This window comes from Cololabis saira, chromosome 20 (genome assembly GCF_033807715.1).
Source record: "Cololabis saira isolate AMF1-May2022 chromosome 20, fColSai1.1, whole genome shotgun sequence".
NCBI classification, from domain to species: Eukaryota; Metazoa; Chordata; class Actinopteri; order Beloniformes; family Belonidae; genus Cololabis; species Cololabis saira.
This window is the reverse complement of record NC_084606.1, coordinates 37,536,754-37,557,548: the sequence shown is the minus strand read 5'-3', so window position 1 is coordinate 37,557,548 and position 20,795 is coordinate 37,536,754. Positions and strand designations below refer to the sequence as shown.

Genomic DNA, 20,795 nt, shown 5'->3' with positions numbered 1-20,795 from the left:
TATATATATATATATATATATAATTATAATGTGTATGGGTTCATACGTTTTGAAAAAACCTGGAAAAGTCATGGAATTTGAAAATGCCATTTATTTTTCTCATTTAATGATAACATTTAGTAATAACAGCCTATAAGTTAGATTTAAAATTGATCAATGAATATTTCATATCGAAAAGTCTCACGCGTGACTTGCCGAGCATCTTACCGTATTTTCGCGACCATAAGGCGCACATTTTTTTTTTTTTTTTTTTTTTTTTAATGTCCCGGGCGCCTTTTGAAATGGTGCGCCGTGTCTATTACCTGAATTACGGTAATGTCAGGCCGGCCACCATGAGAACGGTAAAAAGAGAAGGGGGCGGGTGAAGCCTCCGTGAGTTGCGACGTGAATGAGACTCCACTGAGCTGTTTAATGCGAAACAGATGATGAAAACTTTTAAGGATTTGCTTGATGTGTAAAGTGAAATAAAATACAATCAAACTAAGTTTTGCTCCGCTCTATTTAAATAAGCACACTTGTTCTGCAGCGCGTGTGTTTTGCATGTCGGAACCGAGGAAGCACCTGCCGTGGGTTTGCGGGTCCGATCGCCGCATCCCCGCTGCAGATCCGGCTGAAATGCCGGTGCTTTTTCCCCGGGAGCCCCTACTACAAGTCCATGTGGGCTCCTTCGGTCCCGGCCGGTCGGAACCGGTGACTTTCCCCGGTTAAAGCCGCGGTGATGGTCGCTGCTGCAGCCCGACTTCCTGGTTCCCCAAGCGGGGTCCGATGACCTGGTTCCCGGCCGCTTTAAGAGCAGGGATTTCTGGGGTACGTCTTAGGTTGGATCAGCTTCCCCTCCGAAATTTGCAGCCAAATCTGTCGGTTACAAGCCCGATACCGGATCCCGACATGCGCGGGTGTGTTCGCGGCGCGACACACACACTTACTGGTTTATGTGGTGCTTGCCTGCCGCGCTGATGGACAGAAACCTATGGTGATTTTTAAAAGAAAAACTTTGCATAAGACGTTTCCAGCCGGAGTCATTATAAGGGTGAATGAAAAGAGGGGGCTGGATGAAAGGATGATGATCAAGTGGCCGAGACAGGTCTGGAAATTTGGACTGGCGCAGCTGAATTAACGGAGCTCCTGTCGCATACAACCCGGTACCGGATCCCCGACAGCGCGTGTGTGTGAGCGGGTCCAGCGCGAGGGTCCCGGGACGCGGGACCCGGGACCGCCGCGGGACCAGCGCGGGGGGGGGGGGGGGGGGGGGGGCGTACCGGGACCCGGGACCCGGGACCCGGGACCCGGGACCCGGTCCAGTGCGGGGGAGCAGACGGGGAGCGGATTTAGTCTTGTGCTTGCCTGCCACGCTGGTGGACAGAAACTGCCGCCGATGGTGATTTTTAAAAGAAAAGCGTTCCCTAAAGAGACTTTTCCAGCCAGAGTGAAATGAAAAGGGCTGGATGGATGAGGAGATGATCAGTGGCTGAGACAGGTTTATGTGCAGCAACCCGGTGGTTTTTTTAAATTCTTTAATGCAGAAACAGAATATGAACCTTTGAAGGGTTTGATTGATGTGAAAAGTGAAATAAAATATCAAACTAAGTTTTGCTTCCGCTGTATTTTTAGCGCGTGTGTGTTTTGCAACGCGTGTGTGTGCAGGTCCGTCTCCGTAGACGGCGCCTTTTGCGTCGGTGCGCCGTATGTGTGTTTTAAAACCAAAAATGACACACAAAACTGAGGGTGCGCCTTTCCACACAGTGCGCCATATGGTCGCGAAAATACGGTACGCATCATACAGATCTTAATCCTATTGAATTCTTGTAGCTGAGCTAAAACATGTCATCCGTCACAGTGACTACGTTTCCATGCAGTCAAAATTCAGGTTATTGCTAATATTCCGGTTACTGAAACATTGGGAATATTCCGTTTCCATGGTAATTAATCATTTGGGATATCTGGATTAAACCAGCGACGCACGGAGAACATCATGACACAATTACCATCATTTCCACTTCTTCTTCCTGTATCCAAATTCAAAACAAATGCTGCTTCATGCAACTTTTCTCTCTCCTTCTTGTAAATCTTCTATCCCGGTACTTTCTACCGTCTACAAATGCAGAAATGTTCATATCCTTCATTACATTTATGAAGTGATTAGTCTCCTCCTGGTCTCCATTCCTTCCTTCTTTCCTCCCTTCCTTCCTTTTTTCCTTCCTTCTTTTCTCCCTTCCTCCTTCCTTCTTTTCTCCCTTCCTTCCTTCCTTCCTTCCTTCCTTCCTTCCTTCCTTCCTTCCTTCCTTCCTTCCTTCCTTCTTTCCTCCCTTCCTTCCTTTTTTCCTTCCTTCTTTTCTCCCTTCCTCCTTCCTTCTTTTCTCCCTTCCTTCCTTCTTTTCTCCCTTCGTTCGTTCGTTCGTTCCTTCCTTCCTTCCTTCCTTCCTTCCTTCCTTCCTTCCTTCCTTCCTTCCTTCCTTCCTTCCTTCCTTCCTTCTTCTCTTCCTCCTTCCTTGACCTGAGGACAGCACAAGGGTTAAGAGAAATCCCTATACTGCCTTGTTCATAAAGTGTGCTGCTAAAGAGCAAAACTGAGCCACTTTTCCCTTAGTTCTGACTGTGTTTTCTCTTGTGTTTCCTCCCCAGCCATCTCTGCTCCTCTGAAACTCAAGGCGTCCCGGGGACCGCCCACCCCCATCAACAGGAACCAGGCCAGCCAGCCCCGCGTGGGGCAAAGCCTGCTGGGAAAGAGAGGCTTTGACAGCGTCAGTGTTCCTTCCTTTTACTTCCTGTTGTGACCATCACCTAAGGCCGCGTTCAGACTGCAGGCAAATCTGATTCATATCTGATTCCTTCTCATATCCGATTTTCAGGGCTGACTGTCCACACTGTTTTTAGCAAGTGTCCATATCGGATCTGGCTCTGTTCAGACTGGGCCACATCATTGACTGATCTGACGGGTTGCCGTAGCAACGACGTCGGAGCGGAGGCGTCACCCAGCGCGTGTATTGTGTGAAGTCATGTAATTGCGACATCAAAAACAATAACAATATGGAGCCAGCTCACATGCTGTTACCATACCTGTAAAGCTGGGAATACACTGTGCAATATTTTAAATGGTTAGAGACTGCCCCATCTCACTCTAATCCTCCCGTCGGACCTCTGTGTGCTGGAACTCCAGGCTGGTTTTGGGGCAAAACGTGCGTCCTGCCCACCCGATCAAAGGTTATGGGATCCTTTATTTTTTTATATAAAAAAATATATATCTGTACCGTTCCTGATTGGGTCGGCACTGCGCATCATTTTTAGACATAACAATGAACGCATACCGCAAAAGTGGTGTCTCGGCGGAGGAACCCGGCGTCCCAGCAAAATGAGAAACAGAGAAAAGTGTTCAGAACAAAACCACCAGCAAACTAACAAACCAACCAACAAAGCTCAGAGTTAACAAAACAAACCAGCAATGAATAACAAATGAGCTGACGGCTGCAGGTTCAGGCTCACAGCGCGACTGAAGGCTGATTTATGGTTCCGCGTTACACCAACGCAGAGCCTACGGCGTAGGGTACGCGGCGACCCGCACTTACGTGGAAATGCGGTCTTTTTTCTATTAAAACATGATTTGTAATGTGAATTTGCAACACTCAAACTACAAATAACAGTTTTTGACGTGACATCAGAGATTGTACATGCTCTCTGTGAAAGGATGAGGAGCTCCACAACTGGAAATGGGCGGGTGGTTTGGAGCATGGGTCTGGGACAGTCATATCCGATCTGAGTGTTTGGAGCTGTTCAGACTGACACGCATCTGCCCAAATGAGATATGGATGCGATATGAAACTACCTCCTGGAGGTGGTTTCCATCTGGTTTGCAAAAATCGGATATCATGCGGTTTGGGACTGTTCAGACTTCAAAAGAGTCATCCAGTTTCAATCTGGATGGGCTAAAAATCGGATATTTGCCTGCAGTCTGAACGCGGCCTAAGTAGACGGTAGATGCTAACTTCAGTTGCAGCATTCCTTGATTCTAGGGCTGAAACCAATATCTTGAATAATTCGAGTATAATTCGATTTTTCCTTTCTTCTTTTTTTCTCTTTCTTCCCTTTTCCTTTCCTTTTTAATCTCGACATTTTGACTTTTTCATCGACATTTCAACTTTTTTCCCGAAATTTTTACCATTTCCTGGACATTTTGACTTTTTTCTCGACATTTCGACATTTTTTTCCCATCAAGTTGATCCTTTTACAAGCCTTTTATTATTTTAATATTGCTGATTATGGTTTACAGTTTAAGATTAAGATTCCCAGAATATTCAAATTTTTTGAGATAGGATATTTGAGTTTTCTTAAGCTGTAAACCATGATCAGCAATATTAAAATAATAACAGGCTTGCAATATTTCAGTTGATTTGTAATGAATCCAGAATGTATGACATTTTTGTTTTTGTAATTGCATTACAGAAAATCACAATATTCTAATTTTCTGAGACAGTCCTGTATGTTTACAGAATATGAATCATAATTGTATCACTTTTATATAAGTAATCCTCAAAAACTCAAATTATTCCAATTTCCTATCATTTTTATCTTTTAACACCTTATATTGTACATCCAGACAAGAAATATGGAAAGAGGGCTTCAAAAATGTTGTTTGCGGGGCAAACAAACCATTTTTGATTTGTGTCTTTGCCAGTCGTTAATTTAAAATGAGTTTATTTCAACACACAGAATCAGTCAGTCAGTCTATTTCCAAGAGTCTGGCATTGCACCGAGATACGAGTGACAAAGAAACGGACGTCTTAAAACTGCTGTTTTCTACGACTCCACTCCAGCTTTAGTTTCAGATTAAAGCTGCTTCATATTCCTACTCCTGCAAAAATAGCTCTGGTGACGGCAAAACCTCACCTTTGCGTCATGTAAATATTGTTAATATTCAAGTTTAGTTTATGTCTTTTTAATTACTGTGGCCCTATTGTATCCGTAGGAAATGTTTTTCTCATTTTTTTTCTTTCTCGTTTTTATTTTTCTGACGAAATGAGGTCCTTTTTTCCCCCTAAACGTGCCCCAAAAGTCACCAATTTTTTCACCAAGCCAGGCCTGGTGAAAAATGTGATATTTAATGTATTGCATTAATGGGCGTGGCCTAATGGCTCAACAGCGCCCCCTAGAAAACTTTGTGCCTCAAGCCCCACAATACGGTTTGACGTACATGCACGAAAATCGTTACACACCTGTATCATGTCGCAACTTAAAGAAAAGTCTCTTGGATCCATGGCCGAAACCCAACAGGAAGTCGGCCATTTTGAATAAATCGTGAAATTTTGGCGCAATTTATGCCATTTCTTCGGCCGTTAATACGGCCCGAACCATAACGTGCACCCAGGTGTGTTATACATCAAAATGTGTGTCTCCATCCTGTGACGACGCGCATTACTTTTCTCAGTCAAAAGCGTTACCGTGGCGACGCTAGACGCCAAAAAGCGCACCTTCCCTTCATCTGATTGGTCCATATTTGATAGTTCCTACTTTCTGCCATAACTTTTGAATGGTTTGACATACAGTGTCGTGGTGTCATCGGACTTAGTTTTGACTCCCTGACCTTTAATGGTGAAAATTGCACGCGCGAGGGCCCGTTCATCGCTGCTTGCAGCTTTAATTTTTTTATTATTATTTATTCATTCTTCTTCTATTTTATTATGAAACTTGTAAAGAAGCTTGATTGTGGTTGATTGAGCGTGTTGTCGTGTGATTGTTGTTTCCAGGCTACAGGAGTTCCCTACCCGGCCAACGGAAGACCGTACACCTCAGGCATGAGGACCACGTCCCAGTCCGTCATCAAGCGGCAGAAGGTCAGCCAGGGAGAAGCTCCCAACCCCGTGGTGTTTGTGGCCACCAAGGACACCAGGTACATGCCCCATCTTTTTATGCCTTTATGGTCTCAACACCCAACAAACCCATGTTCAAGAGTATTGATGGAATGTACAAGAATTCTTCAATTCTTCAATTTCAAGAAAAAAGTCAAAATGTTGAGAAAAAAGTCAAAATTTCGTGAATAAAGTTGAAATGTTGAGAAAAAATGCAAGATTTCGACTTTATTCTTGAAATTGTATTTCAACATTAATCTCGACATTTCGACTTTTTTTCTCAACATTTCGACTTTTCTCTCGAAGTGCACAATATAAAAAAATCTTCCCCTCTCAAATATTTTTTCTCTTGCGTGGCCCTAATATTCTTCCGTAAAATAGCCTCATACGGGATAGCCTTCATTTATTTTTGGGGGTGACTGTGTTTCAGAGGACGTAGTTATTGTCATGGCTTTCCAGTTTAATGACATACTGGACTCCAAATAAATAAATTGATACATAAACTAAAAGGGAGCGTTGAAATAAAAACGGTCCAAATCATCCTCCCCTGAAATAAAAACGGTCCAAATCATCCCCCCCTGAAATAAAAACGGTCCAAATCATCCCCCCTGAAATAAAAACGGTCCAAATCATCCCCCCCTGTAAAACTGCCATGCCCCCTTTCCATCCCTTATGTCATTTCATCAGTGAATGTGGTTTTACTGCTATTTCAACATTTACAGGACTGTCAGAAAATTTGAATATTGTGATAAAGTTCTTTATTTTCTGTAATGCAATTTAAAAAAAAAAAAAAAAAAAAAAAAAAAAAAAAATCAACTGAAATATTGCTCAAATATGCTCAAACTCAAATATCCTATCTCAAAAAATTAAAATATTCTGGGAATCTTAATCTTAAACTTAAACTTTGTGCCTCAAGCCCCACAATACGGTTTGACGTACATGCACGAAAATCGATTAAGATTCCCAGAATATTCTAATTTTTTTTAGATAGGATATTTGAGTTTTCCTAAGCTGTAAGCCATGATCAGCAATATTAAAATAATAAAAGGCTTGCAATATTTCAGTTGATTTGTAATTAACCCAGAATGTATGACATTTTTGTTTTTTTTTAATTGCATTACAGAAAATAAAGAACTTTATCACAATATTCTAATTTTCTGAGACAGTCATGTAGAGTCATCACCAGAAAAATAACTTATTTGACCATTTTCACCTGTTTCAAGTAAATTTTCACTTGAAATAAGTAGGAAAATCGGCAGATTTTTCTACTTATTTTAAGTGAAAATCTACTTGAAACAGGTGAAAATTGTTGTTTTTTCCAGTGATGAGTCTTGTTTTAAGTGTAATGAGATTGTTTTAACTAGAAATAAGACAAATATTCTTGTTAAGATTTTGAGTTTTTGCAGCGATCCATTTTACTTATCCTGTGAAGGACAGAGTCATATTGATAAATTCAGAAAAGAGTTTTTTATTGTTGTGTTTTGATGTATTTGATGTAAGCCCAGTGGATATTTAAAGCTTACAGAAGGCTGCATTTAACTGCTGCTATGTCATTCCTGCAGTATTTCTGCAGCTGTTTTGGTCACTGCTATTATTTGTAATATATTATATTATTTGTAATCAGCACAAATTATCTGTCCCCATATGATCAAATCCACCATCCCCCCTGATACCAGTGAATGTGAGCGTTTTCTTGTGTACACATAATTTGTTTGGAAAATTCAATAAAACAAATTTATTTTTAAAAATCAGGATCATGTCCTAGTATTTAAATATATCACTTAATCATCTGCTGTTACCCACCGCCTAATTTACCTGACATCCGTTGAATAAGGGGAGTACCGGAACTTATTTTTGTCCACTTAAAGCACTGCAGACAACCATATAGCAACTGAAATATCCTCCTATGCTACGTATGTCCACATCAGCCAAGATGTAGAATATAACCTACGGGTGAAGCATATGGTGTAAAAGTTAATTTATTTCAATAATTCAACTAGAATATGGTGTAAAAGTTAATTTATTTCAATAATTCAACTAGAATATGGTGTAAAAGTTAATTTATTTCAATAATTCAACTAGAATATGGTGTAAAAGTTAATTTATTTCAATAATTCAACTAGAATATGCTGTAAAAGTTAATTTATTTCAATTATTCAACTAGAATATGGTGTAAAAGTTAATTTATTTCAATAATTCAACTAGAAGATGCTGTAAAAGTTAATTTTATTTCAATAATTCAACTAGAATATGGTGTAAAAGTTAATTTATTTCAATAATTCAACTAGAATATGGTGTAAAAGTTAATTTATTTCATAATTCAACTAGAATATGGTGTAAGTTAATTTATTTCAATAATTCAACTAGAATATGGTGTAAAAGTTAATTTATTTCAATAATTCAACTAGAATATGGTGTAAAAGTTAATTTATTTCAATAATTCAACTAGAATATGGTGTAAAAGTTAATTTATTTCAATAATTCAACTAGAATATGGTGTAAAAGTTAATTTATTTCAATAATTCAACTAGAATATGGTGTAAAAGTTAACTTATTTCAATAATTCCACTAGAATGTGGTGTAAAAGTTAATTTATTTCAATAATTCAACTAGAATGTGGTGTATATTTTACATATTATATTATTTGTAATCAGCACAAATTATCTGTCCCCATATGATAAAATCCACCACCCCCCCTGATTGTTTTTTTTTACAACTCGATTACTAGTTAAAAGAGCTGTGTAAGTGCAGAACATTGACCGTTTCTTTCCCTCCCAGGGCTCTGAGGAAACACCTCACCCAGTCGGAGATGCGCAGGGCGGCGAGGAAACCTCACCTCCTGGTCCGGATCAAGCTGCCCCCGCCCCCCCGCGCCCTGGCCCTCCCCCTGCTCCCCTCCAGCACCAGCGAGCCCATCGTCCTGGAGGACTGAACTGGGAGAGGTTTGAACTGGAGGAGCTGGGAGGAGCTGGTAGGGTCTGTGTCAGGCCACGACTATAGGCAGCACAGGATGCCATACAGTACTCTTAATTTCCCTGTTTTTAGTCTCATGTTTTAGTCCTTGTTTTCTTACAAAAGTTGTCTAACACACACATAAACACACACACACACACACATTCAAGCACTCTGATGATAGTAACGTATTCATCTTATTTAACAAAGCAGATGCAACACTCTGTCATACATGCAACACACTTGGGTTTGTAGCATCGTATTGCAGATCCTGAATGACTTAACTACCCTTTTTAATGCCACCCGTTTTAAAAATCTGTCATTTTGATGCTGGTATTTCTCATCCTGAAACAACGGTGACAAAGCACACTTTTTTCCTCCATGTCTATCTCTATCTGTGCAAATCTTTGGCATAAGTGAAGGGGGGGGAGACGTTATTAGTTCACCCTGATCTGAAGACTTTACTGTACACTCCTCGATTCCATTCCAGCAGTGCTAGAATCTGCCAGTGCTAGTGGAACCAGAACCAGTACCGAGACTGTGAACAAGGTGATCGCACAAAGTTGAGGAGATGTTGGCAGAGCTGCCTTCATTCGATTCGAATGCACTATGTATTCCATCCACCAGAGTTTAGTTTGATTTGAGACTCATTTCACGCACCATTTGGCCTAAATCCACCAATTTTAGAGGCTCGTCTGGTCCTCGTTATGTCCAAACCTTGATAGAACAGCAAAAACTTGACTGTGCAGGGGCCGGAGATACAAGTTCAGGGTTTAGTGACCGTTACTCAGTTCCTGCAGCTGGATTATTCATGCAAAAGCCTAAACTGAAGTAAAGTGAGTAATGTTTTAATGGCGACAAGGCCTATAAGAGAAAAAAATGTTAATTAAGTCTTATCAAATGTTCACATTTACCCCAACATGGAAAACCTTTTTTTTTTTTTTTTTTTTTCAATAAGTAATTTGTGTCTTATTTTCAGATACCAGTCTTTTGACTGTAAGGATTATGTTTTAAGCAAATCAGTTTCCATACATTCATCCACAAAACAGTGTCAGAAAATACATGAAAATAAATGAAAACTGTTGCAGTCAAGCTACAAATAGATGTATTTTCTGCTGTATCTTGACTGCCGTGAAGGCTGTTAAAGTTTAGCAGATGATTCTTCACCTCGACCACATCCTGCAGTGTTAAACACGGGGGCCGGAGACGAAGGACAAGGCGCTCGTGTTTTTTGAGGATCGTGGTCATTTTTGCTGTTTGCCATCGTGAGAATAAATGAGCCTTCTAGGTACTAATGCTCTAAAAAAGGTTGACAACCTTTATGATGTTTATCCGACAGTAATTTTACTATAAAGCCACTCCATTTTAGAAAAATTACAAATGATCTGAATGAATCTGGAAGTTTTTACCGGTCAGTAATAAGAAATAAAGTGGCCGAATCAAAGAATTTGGGTCTTTTTTTTTTTTTTTTTTTTTTTTTTTTTTTTTTTTCTTCAAGCTTATACAGTTTTTTGTGCAAAGTGTCAGGCCAATGTTTATGTTCTGATTTGATGACAATGTCAAGGAAATATTTTGCTAACTGAGTCCCCCTTTTTATACCATTATAAACGGTGAGTACTAAAATGTACCTTGTCAATTTGATGAATAAAATTCCTGTGAATACCAACAGCAATGAGGCATTACGCTGATTCTATAAATACATTTGGTCCCAATACGGTGTGGGCTTTTTTTTTAAGGATTTTTTTTTTTTTTTTTTTTTTTTGAAGATTTGACAATTGGAACTTGGCAGATAGATTTTTTTTGTTTAGTTTTTTAATTCTGCTCCGTAATCGTGGAGATGGCTCTAACTACTTCATCAGGTGGGTGGGCTGGTCACTTCAAACAGGGGGGTGCATTTCAAAAAGGACAGGGTGCTGATTTTTGTAAGATGGAAATGCTTAACATGCTACAATTGAAGCTTTTCTCAAGTGTTTTTTATTGTCTGTATCCTTAAATGTATCTTGCTAAGAAAAATAAAGATTTTGTTCATGGTGAGAGTGATCTGTTTTTCCCTCAGGTGTTCATTTACAAACACTTTTTGACCAAATCCGCTGCTAAGTCTGAAATGAGAAAAACACAGGGAAACGCACAACGGACACACAAGCCTTTGAGATCTGTACGAGAAAAAACAAACAGACATAACAAGCAGAGACACAAACAGCAACCGGTTCAGGTCCCTGAAGCTACAGGACTGTCTCAGAAAATTAGAATATTGTGTTCTTTATTTTCTGTAATGCAAAAATGTCATACATTCTGGATTCATTACAAATCAACTGAAATATTGCAAGCCTTTTATTATTTTAATATTGCTGATCATGGCTTACAGTTTAAGAAAACTCAAATATCCTATCTCAAAAAATTAGAATATTCTGGGAATCTTAATCTTAAACTGTAAACTATAATCAGCAATATTAAAATAATAAAAAGCTTGCAATATTTCAGTTGATTTGTAATGAATCCAGAATGTATGACATTTTTGTTTTTTTTAATTGCATTACAGAAAATAAAGAACTTTATCACAATATTCTAATTTTCTGAGACAGTCCTGTAGGTGAGTGAGCAGGTGTGTAGGCAAAGTGAACTTACTAGTGTACTTATGTCAAAATCAAAAGTATAGACCGGCCATTTGTAATTTTAGGACGAATAACAGTATAATAGCAAAAGTCACTGGAAGGTATAAAGATTATTATTATTATTATTATTATTATTATTATAAAGGTCTGGATAGAAGTCAGAGATTCTGTAACTTCAACCGTATTGGAGATGAGTTTCATATTTAGTTTGAATGTAAAAATGTAAATATAATGAATCTCAGACAAAAATACCAAAGTATTATACAAACCGACCATCTATGTTTAAATTGATTTTGTTACTTCAATCTAATAAGTTAAATGTTATTTCTAAATTAGGGGCCTTTTTGAAGAATGTCCTTCCTCTGTTTAAATGATTTTTATTTTTTATTTTATTTTTTTTGCCAAATTGAGTATTTTAGTTGAACATGTACAAGCTGCCACTTGCTACAAATATACAAATGTTTGTGTTCTGTGCTCCATACCATGTGGTCATGGTCGTGAGTTAAAATGATTGATTGATTGAAAATTAGTTTTTACCTGAACTGCAGCTACAGTGGAGGAGGGAGGGAACAACCCGCCCCCCGAGAGACCAGGAGCCGACAAGGAAGAACCCGGACCACCAGCCCCCCAAAAGAGGGTGGGAGGAAACCCCCCACCAGCGAGGCCCCGGCCCCCCCGCCAGCCCCCCTTCCTTACTCCCTTTCCTACTTCCTTCCTTCTTTTCTCCTTTCTTCCTTACTTCCTTCTTTCCTCCCTTCCATCTTTTCTCCCTTCCTTACTCCCTTTCCTACTTCCTTCCATCTTTTCTCCCTTTCCTCCTTACTTCCTTCTTTTCTCCCTTCCTTACTCCCTTTCCTACTTCCTTCCTTCTTTTCTCCCTTCCTTACTCCCTTTCCTACTTCCTTCCATCTTTTCTCCCTTTCCTAATTCCTTCCATCTTTTCTCCCTTTCCTACTTCCTTCCATCTTTTCTCCATTCCTTACTCCATTTCCTACTCCCTTCTTTTCTCATTTCTTCCTTACTTCCTTCTTTCCTTCCTTCCATCTTTTCTCTATTCCTTAATCCCTTTCCTACTTCCTTCTTTTCTCATTTCTTCCTTACTTCCTTCTTTCCTTCCTTCCATCTTTTCTCTATTCCTTAATCCCTTTCCTACTTCCTTCTTTTCTCATTTCTTCCTTACTTCCTTCTTTCCTTCCTTCCATCTTTTCTCTATTCCTTAATCCCTTTCCTACTTCCTTCTTTTCTCCTTTCTTCCTTCCTTCCATCTTTTCTCCCTTCCTTACTCCCTTTCCTACTTCCTTCCATCTTTTCTCCCTTTCCTACTTCCTTCCTTCTTTTCTCCCTTCCTTACTCCCTTTCCTACTTCCTTCCTTCTTTTCTCCCTTCCTTACTCCCTTTCCTACTTCCTTCCTTCTTTTCTCCCTTCCTTACTCCCTTTCCTACTTCCTTCCTTCTTTTCTCCCTTCCTTACTCCCTTTCCTACTTCCTTCCTTCTTTTCTCCCTTCCTTACTCCATTTCCAATATCCTTCCATCTTTTCTCCATTCCTTAATCCCTTTCCTACTTCCTTCCATATTTTCTCCCTTCCTTACTCCCTTTCCTACTTCCTTCCATCTTTTCTCCCTTTCCTACTTCCTTCCATCTTTTCTCCATTCCTTAATCCCTTTCCTACTTCCTTCTTTTCTCATTTATTCCTTACTTCCTACTTTCCTTCCTTCCATCTTTTCTCCCTTCCTCCGTTCCATCTTTTCTCCCTTCCTTACTCCCTTTCCTACTTCCTTCTTTTCTCCTTTCTTTCTTCCTTACTTCCTTATTTTTTCCCCTCCTTACTCCCTTTCCTACTTCCTTCTTTTCTCCTTTCTTTCCTCCTTACTTCCTTCTTTTTTCCCCTCCTTACTCCCTTTCCTACTTCCTTCCATCTTTTCTCCCTTCCTTACTCCCAAATCATTCTTAAACATTGCATATGTATCTAGCTAGCTAGCTATATATCATGTGTGATGTATCTATAATGCCTTCCCTTGTCTCTGAGTCTCTGGTCGTTACAATCTGGCTCAGGTTTGGAGTCAGTTTGTCACGTGACATAAAAACAATTAATAAATACATTAAACGACTACAATAAACCCCAAACAGGTGTGTCTTATTTGTCTTTTACTGCAGTCCTGCTGCAGTTCCACTGTGGTTTACAGTCACCGGGTCATGTAGGCATTTTTTTAAATCGTTTTTCAAAAAAATACATATAAAATTGAAAGAGAATTAAAAAACAATGCAATAAATGTGCGCTTCATTTGTCTTTTGTAGTAGGCTACAAAGATTTGGCTTAATTTTTCGACTTATGGGACACGTGATGTGGAAGCCCTTTAAAAAAAGAATAATGAAAAACAATTCAACATTTCCCGTAAATATATTTATAGTGGAAGCAATGAAATAATTATTTTTTCCCTAGAACTATTATCAGCTACTATCAGCTTAGATTTGGACTCTCTGAGTCACGTGCTATTAAAAACAATAGGCCTACATAAAAATTAACAACTGATCAAATTGAACAAACAGTCCTCAAATGCAAAAAAAAAAACAGTTTGCTTTAGTTTTTTCTTTTTTCTCATTGAATTTACAAAAAAACAAGGTACATTGTACATTCTAAAAAAACATTTTCACCAAAGAAACACTGAGCGACCAATGAGTAAAACAAAACTAAGAAGATAGAAAGAAAAAACGCAAGTGATCAGTCAGGAATTAGGGAACAAAGATAATTCTGAACATGCTGGGCTTTTTGAATCGTGCAAGATTTTAAATATTTTTTGTACTGAATTTCGTTTAAATATGCAATAAAGATTGGATTAATTTTCAAAAAGCGACATTTATGAATAATAAATGTAGCCAATATAATTAAATTATTAATCCCAAAATCTATTTTTTTGTCCTCCACTTGTAAACCAACTTTAATGCTTTCAACTGTAAGAATGGGAATGGTTTGATCATTATAAGTTATCCAGTATTAAAGCTTCCCAAAAGGTCCTGGTTAAGCTACAAGAGAAAAAAATAGGGTCTAAGGTTTCGATGTCTGTGTTACAAAAAGTACAATTATTCAAATCTAAATTAAACCTTTTATGTAAAAAATCATTACATGGATAGACCTCATTCATTATTTTACAAAGGAACGTCTTTAGCCTTAGGTGGAAGTGGAAAGGAGAGGTAATGGGTTCTCATCTTTAATAAAAAACTAGTAGTATAACGTTGAAACACACAGGACTGTCTCAGAAAATTAGAATATTGTGATAAAGTTCTTTATTTTCTGTAATGCAATTAAAAAATCAAAAATGTCATACATTCTGGATTCATTACAAATCAACTGAAATATTGCAAGCCTTTTATTATTTTAATATTGCTGATTATAGTTTACAGTTTAAGATTAAGATTCCCAGAATATTCTAATTTTTTGAGATAGGATATTTGAGTTTTCTTAAGCTGTAAACCATGATCAGCAATATTAAAATAAAAGGCTTGCAATATTTCAGTAGATTTGTAATGAATCCAGAATGTATGACATTTTTGCATTACAGAAAATAAAGGACTTTATCACAATATTCTAATTTAAATAAGATTATAATTAATCTGAGACAGTCCGAGTATGTTTCCTCTTCAAAGGTGAACAGAAACACACCTGTTTGCTTTAGTACTAAATTGGTCTTCGGTTTGGACTCACTGGGTCACGTGGTGTGGATGAAGGTCCGTCATTGGCCGTCCAGGATCACGTGGTGTGGATGAAGGTCCACCATTGGCCGCTCGGACCCTGAACCTCCGGGTCACGTGATGTGGATGAAGGTCCGCCATTGGCCGTTCGGACCTGGACCTCAGGTGTGGCTCTTCCACACCTGAGGCTCATTTAACTCCAGGGGATTTTGGTTTAAAAGACCCGCCTAGAATGTTGTTTTTTTGTGGCTTTTGGGGAGAAGCACCTGTTAGTGTGACTGCTGCATTAACATAGTTTTTATTTTTTGTGTGATTTTTAGTTTTGTTGTCTTGACTGCCAAATCAGTCAAGTATCACTGCCTTTGCCAACATGTTTGAGGTAAAAAGAGGGAGTATTTCTTATGATAAAAACTGTCTTGTTAGACTATACAGGACTGTCTCAGAAAATTAGAATATTGTGATTTTCTGTAATGCAATTACAAAAATGTCATACATTCTGGATTCATTACAAATCAACTGAAATATTGCAAGCCTTTTATTATTTTAATATTGCTGATCATGGCTTACAGCTTAAGAAAACTCAAATATCCTATCTCAAAATATTAGAATATTCTGAGAATCTTAAACTGTAAGCCATAATCAGCAATATTAAAATAATAAAAGGCTTGCAATATTTCAGTTGATTTGTAATGAATCCAGAATGTATGACTTTTTTTTTTAATTGCATTACAGAAAATAAACAACTTTATCACAATATTCAAATTTTCTGAGACAGTCCTGTATATTGCATATAGGGCTTGGTCGTCTTGACGTCATCACCTGGCGGAGCCGCCATGTTGGATGCTACCTGAGCTGCTCTTCGGACCAATGCTGTGTAAAGACGTGCTCCCTCTTTGTTGTGTCTTACTTGTAATTGTTACTTTCCGTTATTCTGTAAACCATGGTAACCCATTGCTGTGTTGTAGCTGCAACAGCTCCACACATAACAGACGTGGGGAAAAGATCGCTAATGGTTTAACTTTTCACCGCTTTCCTGCTCGGAGGCAGAACCACGGAGGCCGAGTATCTTGTATAAGTATGAGCTCCACTCTTTAGTAGGGATTTCTCCTGGATCCAAACTGTTAATCATTATTTTCTCCATGTACTGGTCCCTGGCTTCCTTGTTTAAGGTATTCCAGTTCCTTTCTGGCATTTTAACTTTTTTTTTTTTCTGCGTTCCATCTGTTCACTTGGTGCTACTACACTGCTGTTTGTTTACAGGACTGTCTCAGAAAATTAGAATATTGTGATAAAGTTCTTCATTTTCTGTAATGCAAAAATGTCATACATTCTGGATTCATTACAAATCAACTGAAATATTGCAAGCCTTTTATTATTTTAATATTGCTGATCATGGTTTACAGCTTAAGAAAACTCAAATATCCTATCTCAAAAAATTAGAATATTCTGGGAATCTTAAACTAAACCATAATCAGCAATATTAAGATAATAAAAGGCTTGCAATATTTCAGTTGATTTGTAATGAATCCAGAATGTATGACATTTTTGCATTACAGAAAATGAAGAACTTTATCACAATATTCTAATTTTCTGAGACAGTCCTGTACACACACGAGGCTGCCAACATGGCCGCCGCGTCCCAGAATGCAACTTGGCGACCAAGCCCTATTCTGGATCACTTGTTGGTGATTAACAGTTTAGCATGTATTTATGCTGCTGAGTAGTAAAACTATGGGGGTTCAGTACCTAACCCCTGTAGCTACTTAAGCTATTGAATTTTTTGTTTTGTTTGCAGAACAGCACCAATGACTTTTACCTGCCTTCATCTCACGACGAGGAGCTGGTTGACAACCTGTGCAGTGAGGAATCAGAGGATGGAGGCAGTCTGTCCCTGGAAAAGGCCTTGCTCCCCCTAGTGGAAGGTTCTCTCCCCGGCGTCTCCAGCTGGGTCTGCTCCACGCGCTACAAGACGGAGCTCTGCACCGGCTACTCCACCGCCGGCTTCTGCAAGTACGCCGAACGTTGCCAGTTTGCCCACGGGCTCCACGAACTACACGTTCCCTTCCGCCATCCCAAGTACAAGACGGAGTTCTGCCGCAGCTACCACGCCACCGGCTACTGCTACTACGGCAGCCGCTGTTTGTTCGTCCACAACCCGGCCGAGCAGCGCCGGGCCCTTCGTCGGAGGAACATTCCCTGTCGCACCTTCGGCTCCTTTGGGATTTGTCCTTTTGGCTCGCACTGCAACTTCCTGCACGACGAGCGCAAAGACGGGGGCAACGGCGGTGTTGATCTGACGGACTGTGAACGGACTCCGTCCTGCTCCCAGAGTCAAATGCAGTCCAAGAAGTGGAAGCCTCGCGGAAGTTTGTGCCACACTTTCAACTCCTTTGGTTTCTGCCTCTACGGCACACGCTGTCGCTTCCAGCACGGTCTCCCCAGCAAGATCCAGAGCCCAGGAGGATACGCGTCTCCCCAACTGTCTCCGTGCAGTTCAGGACTGGGTTCCACCTTTTCAAATGTCTCAACCTCATCTCCGACTTCTCCTCTTGAACCTTCGTCTACAGTCTCCAATGCATTTCCTTCTTCCAGCCAGGATCTGAGCAACCTATTGCCCCTGGCCTTCCACCTGCAGCAGCTGGAGCGGCAGCTGGAACGCACCAACTCTCTGGGACTCTGGGAGAACCTGCTCTGAGTTGCTGTGGGCCACAATTTTAATTGCACTTGGTGGCAGAATTGTTGGGTGGGTGGTTTTTAACTCTAGCTCAGACTTTTAATTGTTTTTTTTTTTTTGTTTTTTAATAACCGCCAGCTGGCTTGTATTGGTTTGGACATGCTCTGAACAAATGTTAACGTACATGTGTGTGGTATTTTTATTAAATATATAAACTTGGATGAGTTACTTATGTCAGCTTGGGTTCTCAGGTCTTGTAATGGTATGACTCCAGTTTTCAAACTGGCCAGATGTTGACCGATGTATTTGTGAACACAAACTGAATTAAAAATGCTGAACTGCCTGAAGAAGTGTCTTAAAATGTGTTCACACTTAGAGAAAGTATCATTCCATCTCAGTTAGTTTAGGGCAGAACTTGCTCCTGTCACTCACTGAGTAGCCTTTATTTCTCAAGTATTCCCTGGGTCTTCAACTGGAGAATATTGTAATAGGTAAACCAACTATTTGAAGTAGTGTTTTTTTTTTTTTTTTTTTTTTTTTTTTTTTTCTCTCGAAAGTTGGCTCAACCTCAGTTTCTCAATGTTGACAGTAAAGTCTCCAGTTCCATGGACTGGGCTGCAGCAAACCCCATTGCTGGTGTAAAAAAAGAATTGGGTCTTGGGCAACGCTGCATTCCATGCTCACCAGAAACCTGTGCAGATTCAGAATGTGGAGGTGTTGTGGCTATTTGTCCTCCAGGTGAGTTATAAAAAAATTCAAGTGTCAAATCAAACGGCCACTGACACCGAGGGAGTGAATTTACGCAGGATATAACAAAGTCTGTTCAGGCAAAAATAGTTTCTTGAGGTTTTATTCCATTGGCAAACGATCAAAGAACAGTGGCTCCCTGCCGCCTCTCTTGCCCTGATAAACCATCTGCCCTCCCAGGTGCCTCACCTGTATCTGGTAACCCTTATGTAAACTCACCCGGTGCCCTGCAGCTACCTAGTACCTTTTTAAATAAAAGCATGGTTAAGTACGAAAATAAAAATACTAAATATAAACTAAAGGTGTTCCCAAAACTATAGGGGGGGCAGATGATTATACACTGTAAGACACCGATGTCCTTATTGTACTTTTCATACATCTCCAAGCACCACGTCCCTAACTCCATTGATCCCCCTCAATGGCACACACTGCAACTTCTTTCCTGCCATGACCGAGTGGCAGGAAAGCACTGAGTCATGTTAAACTTCAGTTATTTTGAAACCAGACTTCCTACAATTGTCCCAGTACTGTTGAGGTGCAGCATCCTCTGCTGGTGGTGAAGAGCATCTCTGAATGCACAACACTGGATCCTGCAGCGTGGGAGTGAGGGGCAGGGTAACGGCCCGGTCAGGCGGGGGAGAGATTTGTCCGTCAAGACTCCTCTCCCTGGCCCTGCACCTTCTCAACCTTTCCCCGACCCTGCACCGAACCTGGGGCTTGCTGATTGGGCCGGAGCTTCGGGAGCTGCGTGCTGGCCTGCGGTCCCCACCCCCGGTCATCCCGTTGCTGCTTCCACCTGCCTGCGGTCCCCACCCCCGGTCATCCCGTTGCTGCTTCCACCTGCCTGCCGTCCCCACCCCCGGTCATCCCATTGCTGCTTCCACCTGCCTGCGGTCCCCACCCCCGGTCATCCCGTTGCTGCTTCCACCTGCCTGCTGTCCCCACCCCCGGTCATCCCGTTGCTGCTTCCACCTGCCTGCGGTCCCCACCCCCGGTCATCCCGTTGCTGCTTCCACCTGCCTGCCGTCCCCACCCCCGGCCATCCCGCTGCTGCTTCCACCTGCCTGCCGTCCCCACCCCTGGTCATCCCGTTGCTGCTTCCACCTGCCTGCTGTGGTCTCTAAATGGTCTCTAAGTTATGGCAGACATGTTTGAAAAAAAGGCTAAGTTGCAACTGTGCAAAATGATGAAATATGAAATCAGATATAAAAATCTAAACGGACAGCTGTGCAATGAGAATAGCATATGTGACTAATATGGCAGTCAAGTGACTTGAGGTCGGTGAGTAGTGTGATCATGTCGGACAGAAAAAGGTGTGAAGATGTACATGTTAATTTGTAACTAATGGCTATTTGTGCATAATGGCCAAATAGCCTTTAACTGACTGCACTGTTGAATGTTTTAGGCCCGGAAATATCCGTTTCAGGCCTGCTCCTCTGTGTTGAGGTGAGGAGCTAGAGCCCGTAGAGACTGTGGCAGTGAACGCCACAGAAGGTTTACAGCATCTCTGTCTGGTGAATGTAGCATTAGGGATGGGAATTGATAAGATTTTTTCAATTCCGATTCCATTTTCGATTCTGCTTAACGATTCGATTCGTTATCGATTCTCTTATCGATTCTCATTTAGAAAAAAGGAGAAAAAACTATTTTAGTATCAACTTTGTTTTAATAAAACAAAGTTGATACGTGGCGACGCGCGCCGTACAGTGCGTGTAGCCGCGAACCCTACGCCGTAGGCTCTGCGTTGGTGTAACGCGGAACCATATATCAGCCTTACCACACACCGGCTGACTCCGCGCTCCCAGCGCTTCAGCCGGCCGAGTCCTAACAGTTTCCCCCCTTTGTTAAAATGTCCACATTGCAAGAATTGTCGCCCTGTTGTCATCCTTTTTGGTAAAATGTAACCAAACTTTCCAGCGTTTATGCCGCTTTGTCCCCGTGCTTTCCTGCTGGGCGCAAATGCGCACGTTGCGCAACGTGCTTGGTGACATCATTCGCGCCCACTGGAATCGATAAGGGGAATCGTTTGCGAAAAAGGCAAACGATTCCAAGGAATTGAAACACTGAGAACCGGTTCTGAACAAGACCCGGGTCTCGATTCCCATCCCTATGTAGCATACAGTGGATGTTGATCATTGTCAACGATGGACAACATCTTGTTCAGTGGAAGTCATCAGTGGACATTTATACGTAGTATCCGCCCCATCGAGCGCTGAGCCGTACGTCAACATCGTCACCATATTGGATGTTCAAGACTGCGCTGTAAACTAATACAAGTAAA

General features: G+C 40.7%; 2 protein-coding genes across 2 annotated transcripts in view; both read left to right on the top strand.

Moving 5' to 3' along the window:
• Positions 1-10,820, top strand: part of mta2 (metastasis associated 1 family, member 2) — a 47,285-nt gene extending 36,465 nt beyond the window's left edge. Inside the window, exons 16-18 of the mRNA XM_061709481.1 lie at positions 2,623-2,741; positions 5,739-5,881; positions 8,619-10,820. Of these exons, the coding sequence (XP_061565465.1) occupies positions 2,623-2,741; positions 5,739-5,881; positions 8,619-8,772 (416 nt within the window). The 3' untranslated portion in view covers positions 8,773-10,820. The remainder of the gene's footprint in view (positions 1-2,622; positions 2,742-5,738; positions 5,882-8,618) is intronic.
• A 4,506-nt stretch (positions 10,821-15,326) lies between these two features.
• Positions 15,327-18,024, top strand: cth1 (cysteine three histidine 1). The gene is made up of 2 exons (XM_061710433.1): positions 15,327-15,472; positions 16,889-18,024. The coding sequence occupies exons 1-2, from the start codon at positions 15,464-15,466 to the stop codon at positions 17,786-17,788; spliced, it is 909 nt and encodes a 302-aa protein (XP_061566417.1). The 5' UTR covers positions 15,327-15,463; the 3' UTR covers positions 17,789-18,024.
• Positions 18,025-20,795: the final 2,771 nt, after the last annotated feature.